The sequence below is a fragment of the Gymnogyps californianus genome, chromosome 1 (genome assembly GCF_018139145.2).
Source record: "Gymnogyps californianus isolate 813 chromosome 1, ASM1813914v2, whole genome shotgun sequence".
NCBI lineage: Eukaryota > Metazoa > Chordata > Aves > Accipitriformes > Cathartidae > Gymnogyps > Gymnogyps californianus.
The window spans coordinates 107,445,642-107,464,330 of record NC_059471.1 but is presented as its reverse complement, the minus strand read 5'-3'; the positions used below and the strand labels follow the sequence as shown (position 1 = coordinate 107,464,330).

At 35.1% G+C, this 18,689-nt stretch overlaps 1 protein-coding gene across 2 annotated transcripts in view; it reads left to right on the top strand.

Moving 5' to 3' along the window:
- The window catches only part of NCAM2 (neural cell adhesion molecule 2), a 308,501-nt gene that overhangs the window by 176,338 nt on the left and 113,474 nt on the right, over positions 1-18,689 (top strand). For both annotated transcript variants that reach the window (XM_050894562.1, XM_050894569.1), the window contains exons 6-7: positions 7,507-7,624; positions 13,016-13,176. In XM_050894562.1, coding sequence (XP_050750519.1) covers positions 7,507-7,624; positions 13,016-13,176 — 279 coding nt within the window. The remainder of the gene's footprint in view (positions 1-7,506; positions 7,625-13,015; positions 13,177-18,689) is intronic.

Genomic DNA, 18,689 nt, shown 5'->3' with positions numbered 1-18,689 from the left:
TCCCAGAAGTCACAGATACATTTTATTAAGATTAACAGTATTACTTACAGTTTTTTAACATTTTATTTTTATGAGGAGTAAAATATATAACGAGTTATCTGAAAAGTGGCATTATACATTTTATTAGATTATAATAAACCTCTAAGAAGAAATATGAATGGATTAAGACAAGATGGAGCATTTAGCTCAACCTCTTTCTTGAATTCACGGTTGACCTGTTGAAAAATAAATATCTCTTCATATATTGTCCGGAAAGGACACAGTTAATAAAGGGCATTTTTTATCTATGCATTCTGTTTAATGTCAGTTTTTCAGTGAAACTACTTTGATCGTGCCTATTAGGTTCTGAGTTTTAAATGCTTTGTTCTTGACTGGTCCTTCTCGGCAAATCCCAGTTTACAGAAGTCGTTATGTAAGTTGAATTCTCAGTTAATTTCAGGAGAAGAGCAGGTTCTGGCACAGGTACTATTTAATCCATATAGTCTAGCAGCAATCTTTGAAGCAGAATTCTTTAGATTGTTGTAGATAGTATACAGACAGTGGCAAGCAAATGGGTGATTATCCTACATATTCTGATAGAATATAACAGTACATGCCCTATGCACTGTGAAGCCCCCACCCCCAACAAATTGCCCTCCTCTCTGTGCATTGTGGTGCTGGATTACTTCAACTCCTAGTTATGTACAGTTCCAACAGTGCATCTAATAGCATTTAAAATGCTGAATGAGATTTTCTTCTGCTGCTATTTATGTACATGGATATGAACCTACATTCTGAACATCTTTCATTTCTATCTGGTATTTATATGCAGTTGAGCTGAGAGGGCGCCTGTATTTAACCTAAAACGTCAGATTGCAAACTATGGTCTGACTTCACATCATTTATTGGTGGATTATATTCACAAATTTGGTTCTTCATACGTTTATTATGACTCTAGACAAGAATGCTAACACTCACTTACCTCTAGACTTCAGTTCACAGTGTTGGGAGGAGAAGGAGTTGCCAACTGAGCGATTCTGATGTGGTTGCTCATGTATAGTGGTATCAATTAAGACCTATTTTCTGCTTCATTTATAGGAATAAATAGGTTTTCCTACATAAAGCTGAATGTGTTAAACTTGGCCCAAATGGCTTTTAGAGTAATATGAAAAATCAGAAAGAAAGAAAAATTGTACTGCTCTCTGGTGAAAAGGAAAAACCTATGAATGAATTAGATTCCGAAAAGAAAAGGAAAAAAAAAAAGAAAAAAATGGAGCAATCTGTAGGCCACTAAAAGCTACATGGCTGTATTTCCACCATGTCTCCTTTTCCAAAAAATAAGCAATAATACTTACTTTGGAGGACAATCAAAGATTGGTGTAAAAAGAAAAAAGTTATTGTGACAGTATTTGGATGTAGAAACTATTCAAATTTAGAACTTTACTGTTTATTTACTTATATTGCAGTAGCGCCCGCGGAATCTACAGAAAGATGTAAGATCTAGGCAAACACATAGTAAGAAGCATACAAGGTCTCCAAAGCTGGATAAACTGTGGCTAAAGAACATAGAAATAGGAATCCTTTAGGAGAGCTGGCACACCATGTAACCCATAATTTTACAGTTTAAAAATTTTAAGTTTTTGTGGGAGTTTGTAGGGAGCAGCAAATATAGAGAATGATGAGATTAATAATTAAATAAGTAATATTAATCCTTGCTCTTACATATGTATTTAGGGTTTACAGCGGAAATACGTTTTCAGGAGGAATATAGGGGCTGATATTGTTGTAGCTTTGCTGATTTATTTTGAGAGTAGCAGAATTCTCCATGTACGATGTTTCTCTACTGCAAACAGTATATGAGTATGTTGCTTTCTAAATGTCTTCTTTATTATATAGCAAGAGTTGATAATGTTTATATTTCTGCAAATATGATTTGTTCCAATGCTTATACATACTTCACTCAAAAATGTAAGCTGTGTTAGAACTGTGTGAAATCCCGGATTCCCTTTTGCAAGAATAATGACAAAGATTTAATTTAAAAAGAAACTGTTAGCTATCCTTTTACTCATTGCCCTCTAGTTAGAGTATTATCCATGGTGCAGGTGACCCATACATCCTCTGATTCAGGACAAAGATTTGAACTAAGATCACCTCTTCTGTGAACGTGTACTTTATTCGGTACTGTTTCTTTGCCTCTCTGTCCAACTAAAAAGGGAGGACAGAGAGAGTGGAAAAACATTTTGAGAGGTTGAGAGCACCCCAACCTTACAGCAAACTGATGAAGACCAGTCTCTCAGAGGTAGATGATATGGGATCAAATCCTCTCAAGAGGAGGAGAAAATTAAACCTAGGATTAAACCGGTGATTCTCATATTTAAGAACAAGAGGTAAGTTCCCTCTTGGGCCATTTTGGTCTTAAATGAGTTATCTCTTCCCATGCGGATGGCACTTGCCTATAGAATGGTATCTTGTGGTGTGTGGAGGCAAGAAAAATGAATCACCACTAGAACTATTACTATAAAACGAAGGATTAGACCTTGCAGCCACCAAAATAAAATGATGAAAAGCCACTCCCCAAATGATTTAAGAACATGTTGCAAAAGTTCATTCTTTCTTTGCCTGAAGTTAGGTAGCTGTACCCATATTTAGGTACCTAAGTAAGTAGAAGAAAGTTTCACAGTTGATGAAGCAGCATGTGCAGGTGATGTTGACTAAGTGGAAATGAACTGAACTTTTAAACTTAGATACCTGTCACGGATGAGTGATTTTAGGATCCATAAAGAATCTGTAAAAGTGCGACTTAACAGAGTTCAATGGCAAGGTTCACTCTATTACCTACTACATGGGAGAAACATACAAAGGAAAATCGAGTTAGAATCGATTCAGAATGATTTGCACAGAGATCGGAGATGCAAAAAGGTAAGGGAGACCCTCCCATTGAGTCATGAGGTTCAGAATGGACCCTCTTGCTTTCTAAACTCCTAATGGAGCTTAGGTGTGGCTAGATCCAAACTTAGTCTCAAACCTGGTCAACAGTTTATATCTAAGAGATTCAAAGGGTAAGGAAAACCTCCCGTTGAGTCATGAGGTTCAGAATGGACCCCCTTGCTTTCTAAACTCCTTCTCAGAGAGGAGTCTAGGTGCGGCTGGATCCAGACTTAGTCCCAGACTTGGTCAACGGTGTATGTCTAAAAGATTATATGTGCACAATCAATCCTTTTTATCACTTAGTTAGGATTTCAGAGTTTAGCATGCTATTAATCACTTACCAATCCATCCAGTCATCCGGTGTTAGTTCACTCCAAAGTTTGAGCCCTAGGTTTCCCAAAACAGACTCTCAGGCATCAAGTCTTATAAAAATAAATAATTTAATAGAGTGGTACAGCAGCAGGATCAGCTCCAGCTGGATGCCCCCAGAAAGGGAGGGTGGGGAGGAGAAGGAGAGGAAGAAGAGGAAAAGGAAGGACCTGAACAAAGAAATCCCTGGGCAATGATACTCTTACAGACTATTCACCCGCCCCTCATGCATTCTTCACACTCTCTTCAAGCGTCTTCGACGCACCCTTTGGTCCAAGAGTGATTCTGGCCTGACACCTTCTGACTCCTTATTGGATTCCTTCACTGTCTCCAGACAGGCCGTTCATTATCTTGTCAAGTTGCAGGTGCTGTTGATGGTTGTAGCCTGGAAGCCTCCTTCTCTTCTGATTTACGCTGGCTCTGGAGGCCCCTGTTTTGACTAAGTAGGTACACATTCAGTAAATCTAAATGAAAGTTTACAGCTTGCAGCCCAAGGCTTCAGCAAATTCAGCTACTCATGCTAACTAAGTAAAGCTAAGCAAACAGCATACTAAATCACACAACATTACCACTTTAAGTGATTCGTTCTATTTAAAACTTACTTATTTGTGAAGTATCTCTTAACATTGATAGGCGTCCCTGCTCAAGGGGAGAGTTGCCATGCCAGGCAGTCCAGTTACCATCCAGGGAGAACTCAAGTTGGGCTAACCCAACAATCTGTCATTGGTAAAAGATCTCGTTGCTGGAGGTCACCACCATGCAGCCACACTGCCTAGCAGGGAGAGCTCAAAGAAGGCTCACTTGGGCTGTCATATTTATGGGATAAAGTGGCTGGCTCATAGACAAATTGCATACAATGGGAGAGGTATGCACGAGACTCCTTGTACCCACAACTTTCACTGGGTCGCTCTGCTCCTTCATGGGTTTCCTAGAGGAGTTCTTGGCCCGGCTGCGGCTCAGGCCGTTACCTCCTTTGGAGCCTGTACCAAACTGCTGCTGGTTTGGTTAAGGGGGGTCAAGTGCATCCATGACATACCTGGATGGTATTATTTTCCTTAGTAACAATGACTTCCTAAGAAATGGAAATTAGGTGACTTTAAGCAAAGTTCGTGGGTTTTTTTTAGTGGAGTACTAAATAGAATTAATTTCTTATAAATTTCTTACATTAAAAAGGAAAATTTTTATTTTGTAATCACAATATAAATTTAAAATAGTCTAGAATTTGGGGGAAAATAGTGGGCACTTATAACTACACATAAAGATAATGTTGTAGAGCTGTATTTCATTTTGAAGAGAAGGAATTAGAGAAGACAATGGTGTGTGTCTTGAAAATATTTCTTACATTCTCTAGTCCATCTGGATGCTAAGCTGGTTGACATAACGTTGGCTAATTCACAACTGGGAGAGACATAAATAACAGGAAGTAGAGATGAAATGGATAACAATTGCGTCAGACCATAGTAGAGTGTGTACTCTTCTATACCAGTGTCTAAACTAACTGATCATAGCAGCAGTTATGAGTCAAGTCACATGCACATAGTTTTAAAAACTAAAAGCTGTAAAAGAAACTATTTCGAAAGTGATATTCAGTGTTCTGTTTAGTGTTGCAAGACCAGGATTCTGTGCTGAAGAGTTTGATGGTGAAGGCCTGGAAATGCAAATGCTCTCTCTACTAACTTATGGAAAAGAAGAAAACTGAGTAAATTTGCAGAGGAAGCATTAAAATCTATTTGCCTGGATTATTGGTCCATGAATTTAGAAGTTCATCGTTCTGGGGACATGGTATTTTGATAGCCAATCTGTAGCCCAGGCAATTTCAGACAGGAAAGAAGTGATATGTGAAACAGACTTAACATAAAAGAGTGTGAAAGCAGCATAAGTAAATATACGTTAGAAAATCTCTTTAGTTTTAGCTGGCTGTTCATTATAGTGTTTTGTTTTTTTTTTTTTTTAAATGGTTTCAAGATTACATATGAACAGAATGCAAATTTACTCAAAAATAGTTAAAATCTTGGAACAAAGTTTGATATATAAAATGTAGTTTCTAATATATGGAAATCTTTGGGGGGGTATAATGGGTGATAAATGGAAATATATTTGAGCTGGATTATCTCTTTGAATTCTAGCGTTTAAGTATCTTTTTCTACTTGCAATACTGAAATTTTTATAGCATTTCTTCTCCACCCATATTTACAATGAGGTCTAAATGGCAGATTTTTGTAAAAAAAAAGGTTAACATAAAATAGAACAAAAGAATTCAAGTCCTTCTGAAAACAAAAACGTCTTTTTTTTGTTCTTTTCTCTCTCTTCGCCCCCCCCAATGGGCTTATTGGATTTATTTCTTTAAGGTTTTTTTGCTGTCTGGGAAGTTCCATAAATGGGATAGACATCCTGATCTCACTGATTTAAATGAAAAAGAGTTGTTTTCACTTAAATGTGACCAGATTTTACCACTTTGGTTTAAGTGTGAAATGTGAGAGACTTGCCAGTATAGCTTAATTTGGCTTTTCCTCTTAGGTTCACACTTTAGTTCCATCCTACGTACATACAAGAACAGAACCAAAGATAAACTTATCTCTTCCCAGAAAGAATGATGAGAAAAATAAAATTTGACTTTTGAAAAGAAAAAATAATATTTCATTTCATTGTCATTGCAGTATCTCTTGGAAGATTGAAGCACTTAAGTAATGTGCTGAACCAAGTCATAGTCCTGTAGTTCTTAGTTATGAGCAGTGAAGAACCTGCTACTTCTGGCAAAGAATTGTTTCATCCCCTCATGTTACTGAGTATATTTTCAGATCTAGACATTAGAATGCACTGCAAAATGGCTAAAATGTATTAAACACTAAGTGACATTTTTTCATGGAAGATGGATAAATTGCTGTTGCACAACAGAAGAGTTTTGTACACTGAGTAATGGCCCATGCAATTTCAGATAGGCAAGAAGTGATCTGTGAAACACAGATTTCAGTACACCATAAAAAAGTGTGAAAAGTACATAGCATCATTTACTTACTGATCATTGATAATTCTGGTACATTATTTTTTAATAATTTGATGTATTTCAGGTTCAGAAGCTGAAAAGGCTTCTGAAGTAGAATACTAAAGCTGAAATATTTGGTGCAAAGTAACAGAAGTTGATTCTCAGCAGTTTGTGAGAAAAACTTGTGGAAGTGCAATGGGAAGCCAAAAGCAAATTCATTGGGGTTGCCTGTTTCTCCTTTTCTCTAGTGAAAGTTAAAGCTAAAAAGGATAACTCTGAGTCACTCTGATGACAGGATGTTCTTGCTAGCAGAGACCTGTATTTTGTGAATCTCTAATCTTCTTTTACCTTTCCTCTCACTTTCCCTGACATTCCTTGTTTTCCACATATCCTCTTCCTTCCAATCTGCTGGGATTGTTTTTATTTGTTTATTTGCTTGATAGCTAATGGAAACAGATTTAGGACAGCTGTCTTAAAATTACCATATGAACAGAGATATTAAATATCAGCCTGTGAGTTGTTCTGTCTTAAATATTATTGCTATCTTTTCTGTTGGATAGAGGTTCTCTGTGAACTGTTACAATTTTAGTAATAACTTCATCCTATCAAGAACAGACAAAATTTGTCACTCTCAGAACAGAATTACAATTTTTGGAAATATGATTTCCAGAAATAGATTGTATCCATTGGTTTCTGTCACATTTCACCTTTTGAAGCTGGTGATACTCCTGCCCAGGAAATATGCAGAAGTTCAGTAAAAAGAATTAAATATGCATAATCAAGACTACTACATACTGACACCTGTTTTAAAAGCACAGTCTGACATCAATACATAGTTGTATGTCAGCTTTATAATTGAATGAAAGAGAAAGAAGACTAGAGATACATTTTCCTTTGAGATAGTTAAATTAGTGCCCATCATAACTCTATTGTGTCTTATACATGATAGGTATAACTTCAGTCACTTTAAAATGTTCTGTAAGAAAATTGAAGAACTGCTGAAAAAGACTTAAAAATTTATTCTAGTGCAAAAAAAAGGTTATAAATATCCTGATAATATTAAAAATCTCGTGTTTAAGAAAAGTAAAGAAATACTAGTAAAAGTGATTAATATTGTAACTTGATCCCTAAGTGTAACCATAAATTCCAAAATTAGCCAAGGGTCCTATCCTGTGCTTTAAATTTCTTCAGAAACATATAAAATAATTTATTTTTCCATTAATAGGACATATTGTTTTATTTTTCAGTTCCCCCTGCAATTACTCTGCTACAGAAATCCTTTAATGCCACTGCAGATCGAGGAGAGGCAATAACTTTGTTCTGCAGAGCCACTGGATCACCTCCACCTGAAATCAGTTGGTATAGGTAAGTTCAGCTGAGGTCTGCACATCAGAGCATATTGTTTTAATGTGTCACAATTTTCTATCACAGTCCATTAAGCTGTGCAACCTTAATTTCTTTACTGAATTTTAAGAGCATTTGCTGTCCACTTCTGTTCTAACTTCTGAAGCTAGATTCAGCATTAGTAAGTGAATGAACTCACACAAATTCAATTGCACTCAGGTTACCAGCAAGTGAGATAAATGTAAAAAGTAACTAAAATACCATATTGACATGATTTCTTCATATTTGAGCGGAAACAAATAAAGCTGAAGCAATTAATCCATATCTCAAAAATAATACGAGCAAAAATCTCACAGCAACTTTTGCACATGAATGCATCAGGTGAAAACATATGCAGTTATGCACTAAATAAATATCCAATACAGGTCAGCAACACTGATAACAAAGATAACATTTTCCCCATCTGTAAAAATAGATTCTAACCCTAACTCTCCATTTCAATGAGATTCAGAAGGAGGTATGGCTTTAGACACCCCTAGGATATGGGAATGTTTCATTGAATAAGTTTCAAGGGTATTTTATGTAATTTTTAAAATGTAATATGTTTTGAAAATGGAAATGCTGTTAAAGTTCATGTGTGTTTTTTGGTGATATCAATGACATGAACATAGTAAGCTATGTCGTTTGGGAACACTTACCATATAACATTTGTAAAAATTTAAATATCCATACACTCTATATTCTTTCAATTTTAACGAAGATATACATCAGTCCTGGGATATAAAGTATCTCAGATACCTCATACCAGTGCATATTTCTGGTTTAGACCTGAATAATTTGCATCTACTTATATTATTTCAGGTGAATTAAAAGGTCACTGCATTTTCAAAATGGACATAGAAGGGATTTCTATCAATTCTTAATCTCCCTTGGAATCTTTGAACAATGTTAGATTAATTTTAAATGTTAGCTTCCTTTGACACCTTTATCTTAACATGCTATAAGTGCATGTTTTAAATTTTTTCCTTGTGCAATTTGAATATCAGGAGATGTAAATAAAAAGAATGCAAAGTTAATTCCTTAATGTGGCTTAGAAATCAAAATTTCGTGAAGAGGAGGAAAAAGAAAAACAAAATATGCAGAGCCCAAATTAAAGAACTGATACTGAATTCAAACTAAGGTTGAATATTCTGATTATTTGATGTCTTTGAAGTAATTTTTTACAACGTCTGTCTTACCTGGCCAAAATTCTTGGCCAAAACTCTTCAAGAGTTGTCTGAAATCTGGTATCCTAAATGGCCTTGTTGTAAGACAACCAACATTAATGTTTTATATTGTTTAAGAAAGAATGCATAAATTTCCATAGTTTGTGGATATTTCTGTTTACAGTTGTGGGTATTTTCAATATTTTATGAATATGACAGTGTGTACACAGGCTGCCTGTCTTGGAGGGACGCTTATCTCTATGTCTACTGATCAGAGCCTGCTGAAGGATTTTCCTTTGGTTTGCCAGCCCCTGAGGCAACTGACTTTTTTAAACCATTCATTAAATATCTTTTGTGAAGATTTTACAAAAGCTTCACAGGCTTGTGTACTGGATACTGAATTTCAAATGCAGAAGCTTCTGTTCTGTTCCTGTTTCAGGAACTATCTCATAGTGAAGAATATTAGGTTATGTGCCTCCCTTCCCTGTTGTGGGTTTTTTTTTTTTTTCCCTTTCATTCCTCTCTTTATTTTGTCTTATTAGGCTATAAATTCTTGGCAGTAGAACATATTCTTGCTTTTTTATTTGCTGACAGTGAGAGGTTGTAAAGTAGTAGGTGGAAAAGGTCCCTGGTCTCTGTCACAGGATATTATTATTGATATGCAAACAGGGAGAAAAAAGATGGGAGGAGCTAAATTATTTTTTCTAAAGGAAGCAAACTTGATTCTAAATTGTATTCCAGTACTAAATTTCTGCATCAAATTTCTGAAATCTCTGTCCTGAACTGTTCAGGTCCTTTTTACTCACATATAGGTAGACAATTAAAAGGGTTCAGAATCAGCTGGTATTTTTCCCTTGTCCTTGGACTTATCTCGCAGATGTGTCAAGATAAAGACCTTAGTTTTCTAGAATATTTCAGATGCTTTTTCTTTAGAAATTAGACTGAGCGTAGGAAAACTAGATCAACATAATCCTTCTTGATTTTGAGAAAAATCTAGAAAGCATTGACAGTGGTAAGAAAGTCTGTCAAAACTGATTTATCTAATATTAATATGCTTGTCATCCATTGAGAACCGAATTGAATCTGTTTATCAGAATTAATGGCCAAGGTGTCATATTCCCAATTTCATCCTGTTTAGTGTACTCTTTGATGTTGAATGTAAGTTGATATTAACGTCACTTTTATGTAAGTGTTTCTTTTTTAATAAACAAGTGGAATTACTTCGTGAATATGATTAAGTGTTAATGCTGATTGTGGAAGGATTATAACCTTTGGTTACAGCAAGTTATGGGAATCATGTATTCAGTTTTATTCCCAACTGTATTGTTTATCTATGTGAGTTCAGTCATTTTATTTAATTTGCCTCAGATTAACCATTTGTAAAATGGGCATGTGTAGTAAAGTGACTGAATGGAAGTCTGTTTTCTGAATACATAGTTATGCTAAGGAAAAAAGTCTAGAGAGATGCAAACTATTACAACAGAGAATAATGTTTCCTTGTAAAACATTCAAAAGTATACTGAGTGTTCTGGAAAGCTGAAGAAAAGCGCTGATAAAAAGGATGGGAATGATATCTACTCCATTCTGCTGGAGGATTTTTGTTATATGGTATAGAAAGTATATCCATACCTGTTGAGATCGTTCATCAAGATTAAGGACCTGTTTTATACATAGTACATAGTTCAGTGTTCTCATGTCTATTGCCTTTTAAAATGGGCTCTGACACCAATTATTCTCTTATTCACTCTGTTGAAGTTTCTTTAGCAAGGCTTGCATAATTTGGATCTATCCTTGTGTAGTCTTACCTTCCTTACAATCCACTGATATTTTAGTCAATTAAAAAAAGAAATTATCTTGATTTTCTTTTCTCTTATTTCCTTTTCATTTTCCAATGAACTGATTTAAGAGGTCAGCTTCAGCTAGGGCATGAAAAATGGCTGTATTTTTAAAATCAAATGACAGTACTGTTGAGGTGGCTTATACATCCCTCTGCGTTGACTGTAAGCGAGATGCTGGAGAAAACAGTAGTTTCAAGCTTTAAACTCTTTAAGACAGTAGCTAATGTGGTAAATCTACGTCGACTCTTTTCATTTCCAGGTGCTGACAATGTTTAAGATTTTGTCAATTTAAAATGGAGGCATCTGAACTAATGTGTCAATCTTTCTCAAAAAAATGCTTTAGTTCACTTACAAAATAGTCAGTTTGAAATACCTAGTCAAGAAGAAAGGTCAGCAAGGTTTAGTTGCTGCTCTATTTAGTATGCATATATACTTTGTTGATATTTCATGGACCAAGAGAATCTAATTCTTTCACCACTTAACTGATATCTTTGTTGAAGCTGATATTACATTAGTGTAAAGCATAACCTTCAGAGAAGCAATACACTAATAGAATTAAATTAGCCAAGACTGAAAGATAAAAATCCAAAAGTACAGGTCATGAACTGGAAATCTTTACTCATGTGAATAGGCATACTGAAAACATGATGATTGTTTACATCTGTGGAGATAATTTACACTACTGAAGTTTAGCTGGATCAATCCCCCTGTCTTTAATGACAGGACTTAGAATTATCTGACAAAAGAAATAATCCGCTTTTAATGTGTTTTTCATGTTTTCCTGTTCTCCAATATCAGCATCAATCTGAATCTCTCCTGTTCACAAGAGAGTCCAGGGAAATGCTCATAATCTCATTTCTGCTTAGAAATTGTCGTAGACACAGGTGATGTTTATGATAATAGGCATTTGGAAACTACTTCTGACCTTGAATATAGACTTTTGTCTCCTAAGAGAAATCACTAGATTTTTTTTGTGAAACCACCTATGTGGAAAATTAGACCTTTTCTGTTCTGCAAAACAATTTCTATGATTTGCTTTGGAAAGGAGATGAACAAGTATCACAATAATATCTTGAAGTGGACAGCTAAGTGGACTAGAGTTATTTACAAAAATGTTACTAAAATGCAAGCTATATAGATGCCAGGGGAACCCTATTAACAGATATTAATGTTCCCAAGAAAGAAGTGGTATTCTCACTTTTAGGGAAAATATTATTTTAGAAAACATGAAAGATATGTAGTTACCAGCATTATGGGAGAAGAAAGTGAAAATTATCGTTGCTCAGATCTTGAAATAAAACTAGATGTCCTAAACTAGGCATATTGAATGGAATAGAATAGAATATTTCAGTAATGCGTGTTGGTTTCATTTTACAAATAGTTTATTTTCAAGAAGTTGGCATTGTCAGCAGGATTATCAATGCTTATAAAAATCAATTTTTATGTAGGTGCTTATGAGAAGGGGCTGTTGATGATTCAGCAGAAATAAGATCAAAAGAAGCCTACAGCAAACTAGGCAGAATGAGAAGAAATAAAAAAAGTTAAAATTGCACTCTTGAAAAAGAAGCTGTTTTGATAACTATGTGTATGCCAGGGTGCTCAGATGGACCGGTCAAGCCTCGATCAGCCCTCAGAATTGTTCACAGGTTTCATTATTTCTGTACCATCTGGTCAGAACTCCTTCTAACATCTGGAGACATGCCTGCTTACTAAGTTGTGGCTAGCCAACAACAACTGAGAGGAAATAATTTGGAAGGGTTCTTTATGTGCCAATAGGCTCTACGTGTATGTAATTTAAAATATTTTTTATGAGTTCGTACCTTGTTACTAAAGTGAACTGCAACAGTTACAGTTAGAAAACACACTTTTAAATGTTTCTCACATACAAGTATGTATTTGTCTAACTGATTTCCTTCTATCTTTCCTTGAGTGTAAGCCGTATGTTACACACATTTCGGCTGTCACAATGTCACAAGCATTTTTCTAACATTAAGTCAATATTGTACATTTAAGAATAAAGATACTGTAGTATTTTTAATATGTATGTGTTTTAGAACCTGACAATAAAATTGTGAAGCTGGGGTCTTGAACATCAAAATGCCATTCAGAATGCTTTGCTTGTGTCTAGAATGTGCACATTCTTATGAAGAAACACTGTGATCCTGCAGAACAATTTTTGTCATGCTAAAATCGACTCCCTTCTATACATACTGCCAATTTATGCCACATGAGTTAATGCATTTTTGAGGCTAGCATAATAGCAGTCTCTTCCCTCAAAGATTATTTTCAACATATTGATGCTTCCATAGCACATTGTTTCAGAGTTTGGAACCTACTGGTTGATTTATACATTGTTCTTATTTTTTTAGGAATGGTAAACTTATTGAAGAAAATGAAAAATATATGCTGAGAGGAAGCAATACAGAACTAACAATAAGAGATATAAAAAATATTGATGCAGGTCCTTATACCTGTAATGCTAAAAACAAAGCAGGAAATGATAGAAAACAGACATTCCTTCAAGTTTTTGGTAAGTACTGCATAGTATGTTCCATCCTTCCTTTTGAAATGTAAACAGTAGGGAACTGAGGTGATAATTCACAATTTTCAGTGGAACAGCATTCCTGCAAGGTGTCTACTGATTCAGCAAACCACTCTGTATAATTTTACAGCTTTTTCCTTCCCTGTTGGCTACTTTAACCTTTACACCTGAATTTAGTTTTGAAAAGGCTGTCTTTGGCATTTGCTTTTCTACTATTCAGATACAGTACAATGGAGTGTTAAGTTGTTAATTTACTCTGGTTTTCCTTTGAAAGTTGGCTGCTTGCAAGAAAACCAAGCGGGGAAAGAGGGGAAATTCTGAAAGGGGAAAAACAGGTTATTTGGACTTCTAAGCAGTGCTTTTTTTTTTTATAAGAAGACACCATGCAGAGGTGTTCCTGATTTTTTAATTTGTTTTTCTTTCTTGATTTTTGTTTTTTAAGTGCATGATTGCAGATGTAGTCACAAAAATATTGTCTGATCTGAGTTTCAAAGGATAAAAGTAATAACATGAAAACTCTTATTTCTCTTTCTATGCTCTGCCACCCAATCTGTGTTCATGATTCTCTCCTTTACATAGAACTGATAATTTCTTTGAAGTTTTGTATAGCTATAACCTAGTGGGAGTAGGCATCTGTGAGAATGTAGAAAACCTCCCTCATAATCATTGTGCAGGATCAAGGCTGTAGCTTACTTATGAAAAACCTACAAAGAAGTAATGTGTTGGGTTTTTTTACATTAACTATAGCTTGTAGTAGAGAGAAGGACCATTTATATTTGAACAGCTAAAGCACGTACTTAGGACCATGGGAAATTAAATTTTAAGTCCCAGTTAAAGCTAATAGTAATTTATACAAAGTGAAACAGTTCTAACAGGAGACGTTAATCTGATAACTCACACTGGAAGAGCTAAGCTGTTGGGTTGGATAATACTGTCATTTGGGATCTGGGAGCCTGAGGCTGAAACCATGGTGTCAAGTGAACAGGTTAGCAGTGCCTGTCTGCATTCCACTGTCTTTCCTATTTGAGAAGCTCTTCATAGCCCTCCATGCTGTGCTGTCTCCAGTGCTCCGTACTCCAGATGGGTTGCCTAACCATTGGGCTGCTTTGTTGTTCTGAGGTACTTGAAAGTTATTCTCAATTACTTTTCAAAGGAAAAAAGATGAAATACAATTTTAAATTTCATCCCAGCCTCAAGATGTACAGCATCTTGAAGATTTTGGTGGAAAACCAAAACATTTCATTCAATTTTATTTCCAAAATCAGAAAAAAAAAAAAATAATGAAGGAATAGAAAAGACTTGCTAGTTTTGAAATGAGTTTAGGGAAGTTTCAGACAGAAATAATTTTGCATGTTATTTGAGTAATTTTAAGTATGGCTGAAATTCACTTAGTTTTTGCCTAGGGCAAGGTAACTTTTTAATGCAAGGAATAGGGAAAGGGAGACACCGGACTAAGAGTGAGTATTTCCTGTATACGTTCTTCCATCTTTTAACAACCACTATTCTGGGGACTCCTCGGAAAGCTAAATCCAAATGATTTAATAGATACCATGAGTTTGTTTAATCTGTTTTGAACCTACACATCCTTTTTGTTTCCACGGCATCCTAAACTCCTAAATCCCTTAAATCATTTCTTTCTTGCACGAAAAATTATTTCTTATGTTTAAGTTTGGAGCCTATTCATTTCCTTGACTGATAATTCTCATTTTAAGATAAAAAGTGAAGAATAATTCCATATGTTCTTTACATCAAATGTAGTTTTCTATCTTACTAGTTCATTTATTTTCTAAGCTGCAAGTTTCCAGTCTATTTAGTTTCTCCTACCGTGTAAACCATTATGGATCTCTGAACCACGCATTCCTGTACCTTTCCCGTTATAATCCCCTCTTTGTGAAATGGCAAGGCAAGAATGGCATGCAGGATTCGTGTCGTGGGGGGAACCTGCCTGTTCAGCAGCACAGTGCTGCTTCTGCTTTGATCTCGGTGCCTTCTTTCACATTCTGTTTGCCTCTGGCCCTCCCCAAGTACTGAACTGGCGTTTCCACAGAACTGTCTGTAGTGTCTCCCAGGTCTCTTTCCTGAGTGGTTCTAGCTAATTTAGAGCACACCATTGAGTATATATATTTAGAGTTATTTTTCCTGTGTGGTTTACTATTGGATATATTTAAATTAGATTATAATAATCTGTGTACTGTTAGTTTCACCTTAGGGAATAGTATCATAAATTAAGCCTCTTTATTTGTAATCTGTAAAGCTCTGTAATTTTAGTGTAATACTGCCTTTACAAAGTTCACCTCTGCTTTAACTCTGAAAATGTGGAGCAGAGTTGTATTTTCTCCTACAAAGAACTTTACTTTTTCTTTTGTCTCTTTCACACAGGTTAAACTCCCAGCCATATACACAGCCAACAACTTACTATACTTTTCTTCCCCTTAAATGTATGCAAAAAACTGCAGTCTGAAAATGGCAAGGCAGATGGCTGATTATTATAGCTAAATAGTACACAGTCAGTCAGTTTGTGTTAAAATGACCTATTAAATTACATTATTCTTTCCCACTCCATTCGCTTGTTTGTCTCACATACCTGCTATCTTTAATTTTAATTTACAATGCAAACTCCTTGGGGCAACGACTTGTTTCTACTACAACAGGGCTCTGACAGGGTTGAAACTTGTACTAACAGTAATGTAACCATAATGCAATAAAAATAACAGTAACATTATAGCATTCAGCATTTAAAATTTCTAGTACTCTGCACTTCTGAATGGACATGCCCATCATAGTGCCATCTAACAGCTGCGTATGTTTAGTTTCCATGCGTGACCTAGATTTTTTTGTTAAACTTTTTTTTTGTTTCCAGTATCAATGTTAAAAAAGCTATTTTGTCCTTATATCAAATTCTTACTCTGACAATTTTTCTGCAGCACTAACACATATATAGAAACCTGTAGGCACACACCCTGCTCTCCCCAATTCTTCATCTTTATTAGTGCTTTTTATCTGTTCTACCTAATAAGACATAGAAGAGTAAAGAAAGCCCTGTTTCCCTCAGAGGATTTCTTACTGATCATGATTTGGTAATCTCTGTCTGTCATCCTGTTATCTGCTATAGTTCTCTCTGTGTCATTTTCCATTACTACCTAAAAGATCTCATCCATATTAATGCTTATGACTTGTAGTAAGGTTTTTGATACAAATTCATTTATGTTTAGTCCTTCTGAACGGCTTGAAACCATAGGTGTTCTTCCTTGAATTCTTTAAAAATATTTTTAGTGTTTGTCTCTGATTGGTAGCTAACTTTTTATATCTCTTTCACACATACTATACAGTTTCATTGTTTTCTTTGATTTGTTTTGTGATGTAATTAGTCATATATATATATGTGTGTGTGTGTTTAGATACATGTGAATTAGCATTTTGAATTATGAAATACCACATTTTTACAGCTATGGGCACCTCAACAAAAATTTCCAAAATAACGTAATAACAAGCAGTTGATTTAAGAGCAGTCAAGAAAATTCAATACCTTAAAGCCTTCCTACATCGTCTTATTTTCTCAGACCTAAACATTCATTTTTTCATCATTCCTTCTCCAGAGTGATGGCAGTAGTGTTCATTTACCTATAATAAAAACTCTAATCAGGCTAAAGGAAACAAGATTAGCTTTAATTAAAGATATATTCATGCTTTATAAGAATAGTGCTTATATTCTGAGGATGTTTTTTATATCTTCCTTTTGTTTGTTCTTTAGTTGCTCATTTTCACTCCTTAATCACTCAAATGCTTGAGTTCTGCCATTTGATGATGCATAAACAGTTGAGACTTTCAAAAAGTTTTCTCTCTTCTGTACATACGCCATAGAAAGAGATATTTCTATGTCTTATATTTTTTATCTTTCTAGAAATAGAAATTATTTTTTCTTTAATCAGAATTGGTAAAAAAATTGGAAGGAGTTCTAGCATAAGTTAATCTGAAGTTCTCTAGGGTGTAGGAGTTTTACCTACATAATCAATGAGAGGGTAGTCTGAGCTTATCAAAAATATTTCATTAGCATTTCAGTAGTTTCTGACAATTGATTTCATGAAAGTCAAATGAGGGAAAAATACCTCAAGAAGCCTTACAAAAGACCCTTTATAATTATTGTATAATTTAAGCACATACTATTTTTATTTTCTAGATGTCTTTTTAAGTATAATCTGAATCTTGTATAGCAGGAAGGTTTTTGCAGCTGTGTTCAATGTAGCTTTTATTGATTATTGAGAAAAGTATATGCTATTATTGATTTATTATCTGTCATCAGGCAGATGAGAGGAAATGTAACAAGCCTCTCCTGTCTTATCCCTCTTAGATGTGTTCCAAATGGTAAAATTCAAAACGTTCAGGTTAATTTAGGCCCTCAAAAGCCATGCGTCTTGGAACCAAAGAGGCTGCAGTGAGTCTATAATGGGATTGGGGTAAGAGGTTGCCTAAATTTCTCCATTATTTTCAGGCTTAATGACTGCATTCCTTTTACATTTATAGTGCCTGGAACACACCTAATTAGTTTTCCTTTGAGCTTAATAAGTAGATCAGTATGTGTCTTGGTATGTGTTTTGTTTTTTTGTTTTTTGTTTTTTGTTTTTTCTTTTCCTAAGATACTATTCAATACATATATGGAAGCTCTTTATTTAAATTCACTGATATCTCTAGAAAGGGAATCCCGTGGATCTGTGTATGGAACTGTCTGTGCTTGCTCATCCCAGATATTATGAAGTATACCAACTGCAGCTTCACAAAGTGCAATTTATCAATTAAAGATGTAGTGTCAAAAGTTCATACATAGTCTATATTCCTTCTTCCTCCCTCTTACATCCTTACCTGTTTGGAACACCTCTACTTTTTAGAATAAAAATGATGCAATCTATAAAGGCAGTGATGCCAGTTCTCTCAGAAGACAAGTCTTAAATCCCTTTGAGTGTGAAGTAGTAATACCATTTTAACATGTACAAAGACTCAGGTTTATCATGCAGTAAGTCAAGTCAACACTTCATACTGGTGTGTGTGTGAATCCTTATTATGTCAGGAATCAAGCTTCAGGAATCTGTTTCTTAGATATTTCCTTGTTGGGCTCTAGCTTGTTTACTAAATACAAATTGTACCAGCAGTTTCCAGGAGGACAGGGTTGCAGTTTTGCTACCTGATTCAAATGTGGCTGTACAGGAAAATAGCATAAGAGAATGATTCCTCATGTGTCGTATTAATCAAGAGATCCTGTCAGGCAGTGATATAGACATCTACTAAGCCTCTCACCAGTAAATCCACGTTTGTATTAATAACAAGCTGTTTAAAGCAGTTCTTTTGATGAAATATAATTAGGACTATCTCAAGCTTTATGTATGTGCTGATTCCCAAGTCTGATGAAACTCTTTTGTCAAAGATGTGGGTAGAACTCTGTGAATTCAATAAATTGTGTACCTTTTCCAAGAAATCAGTTGTAAGCAACCAATAACAAATCTAGAACC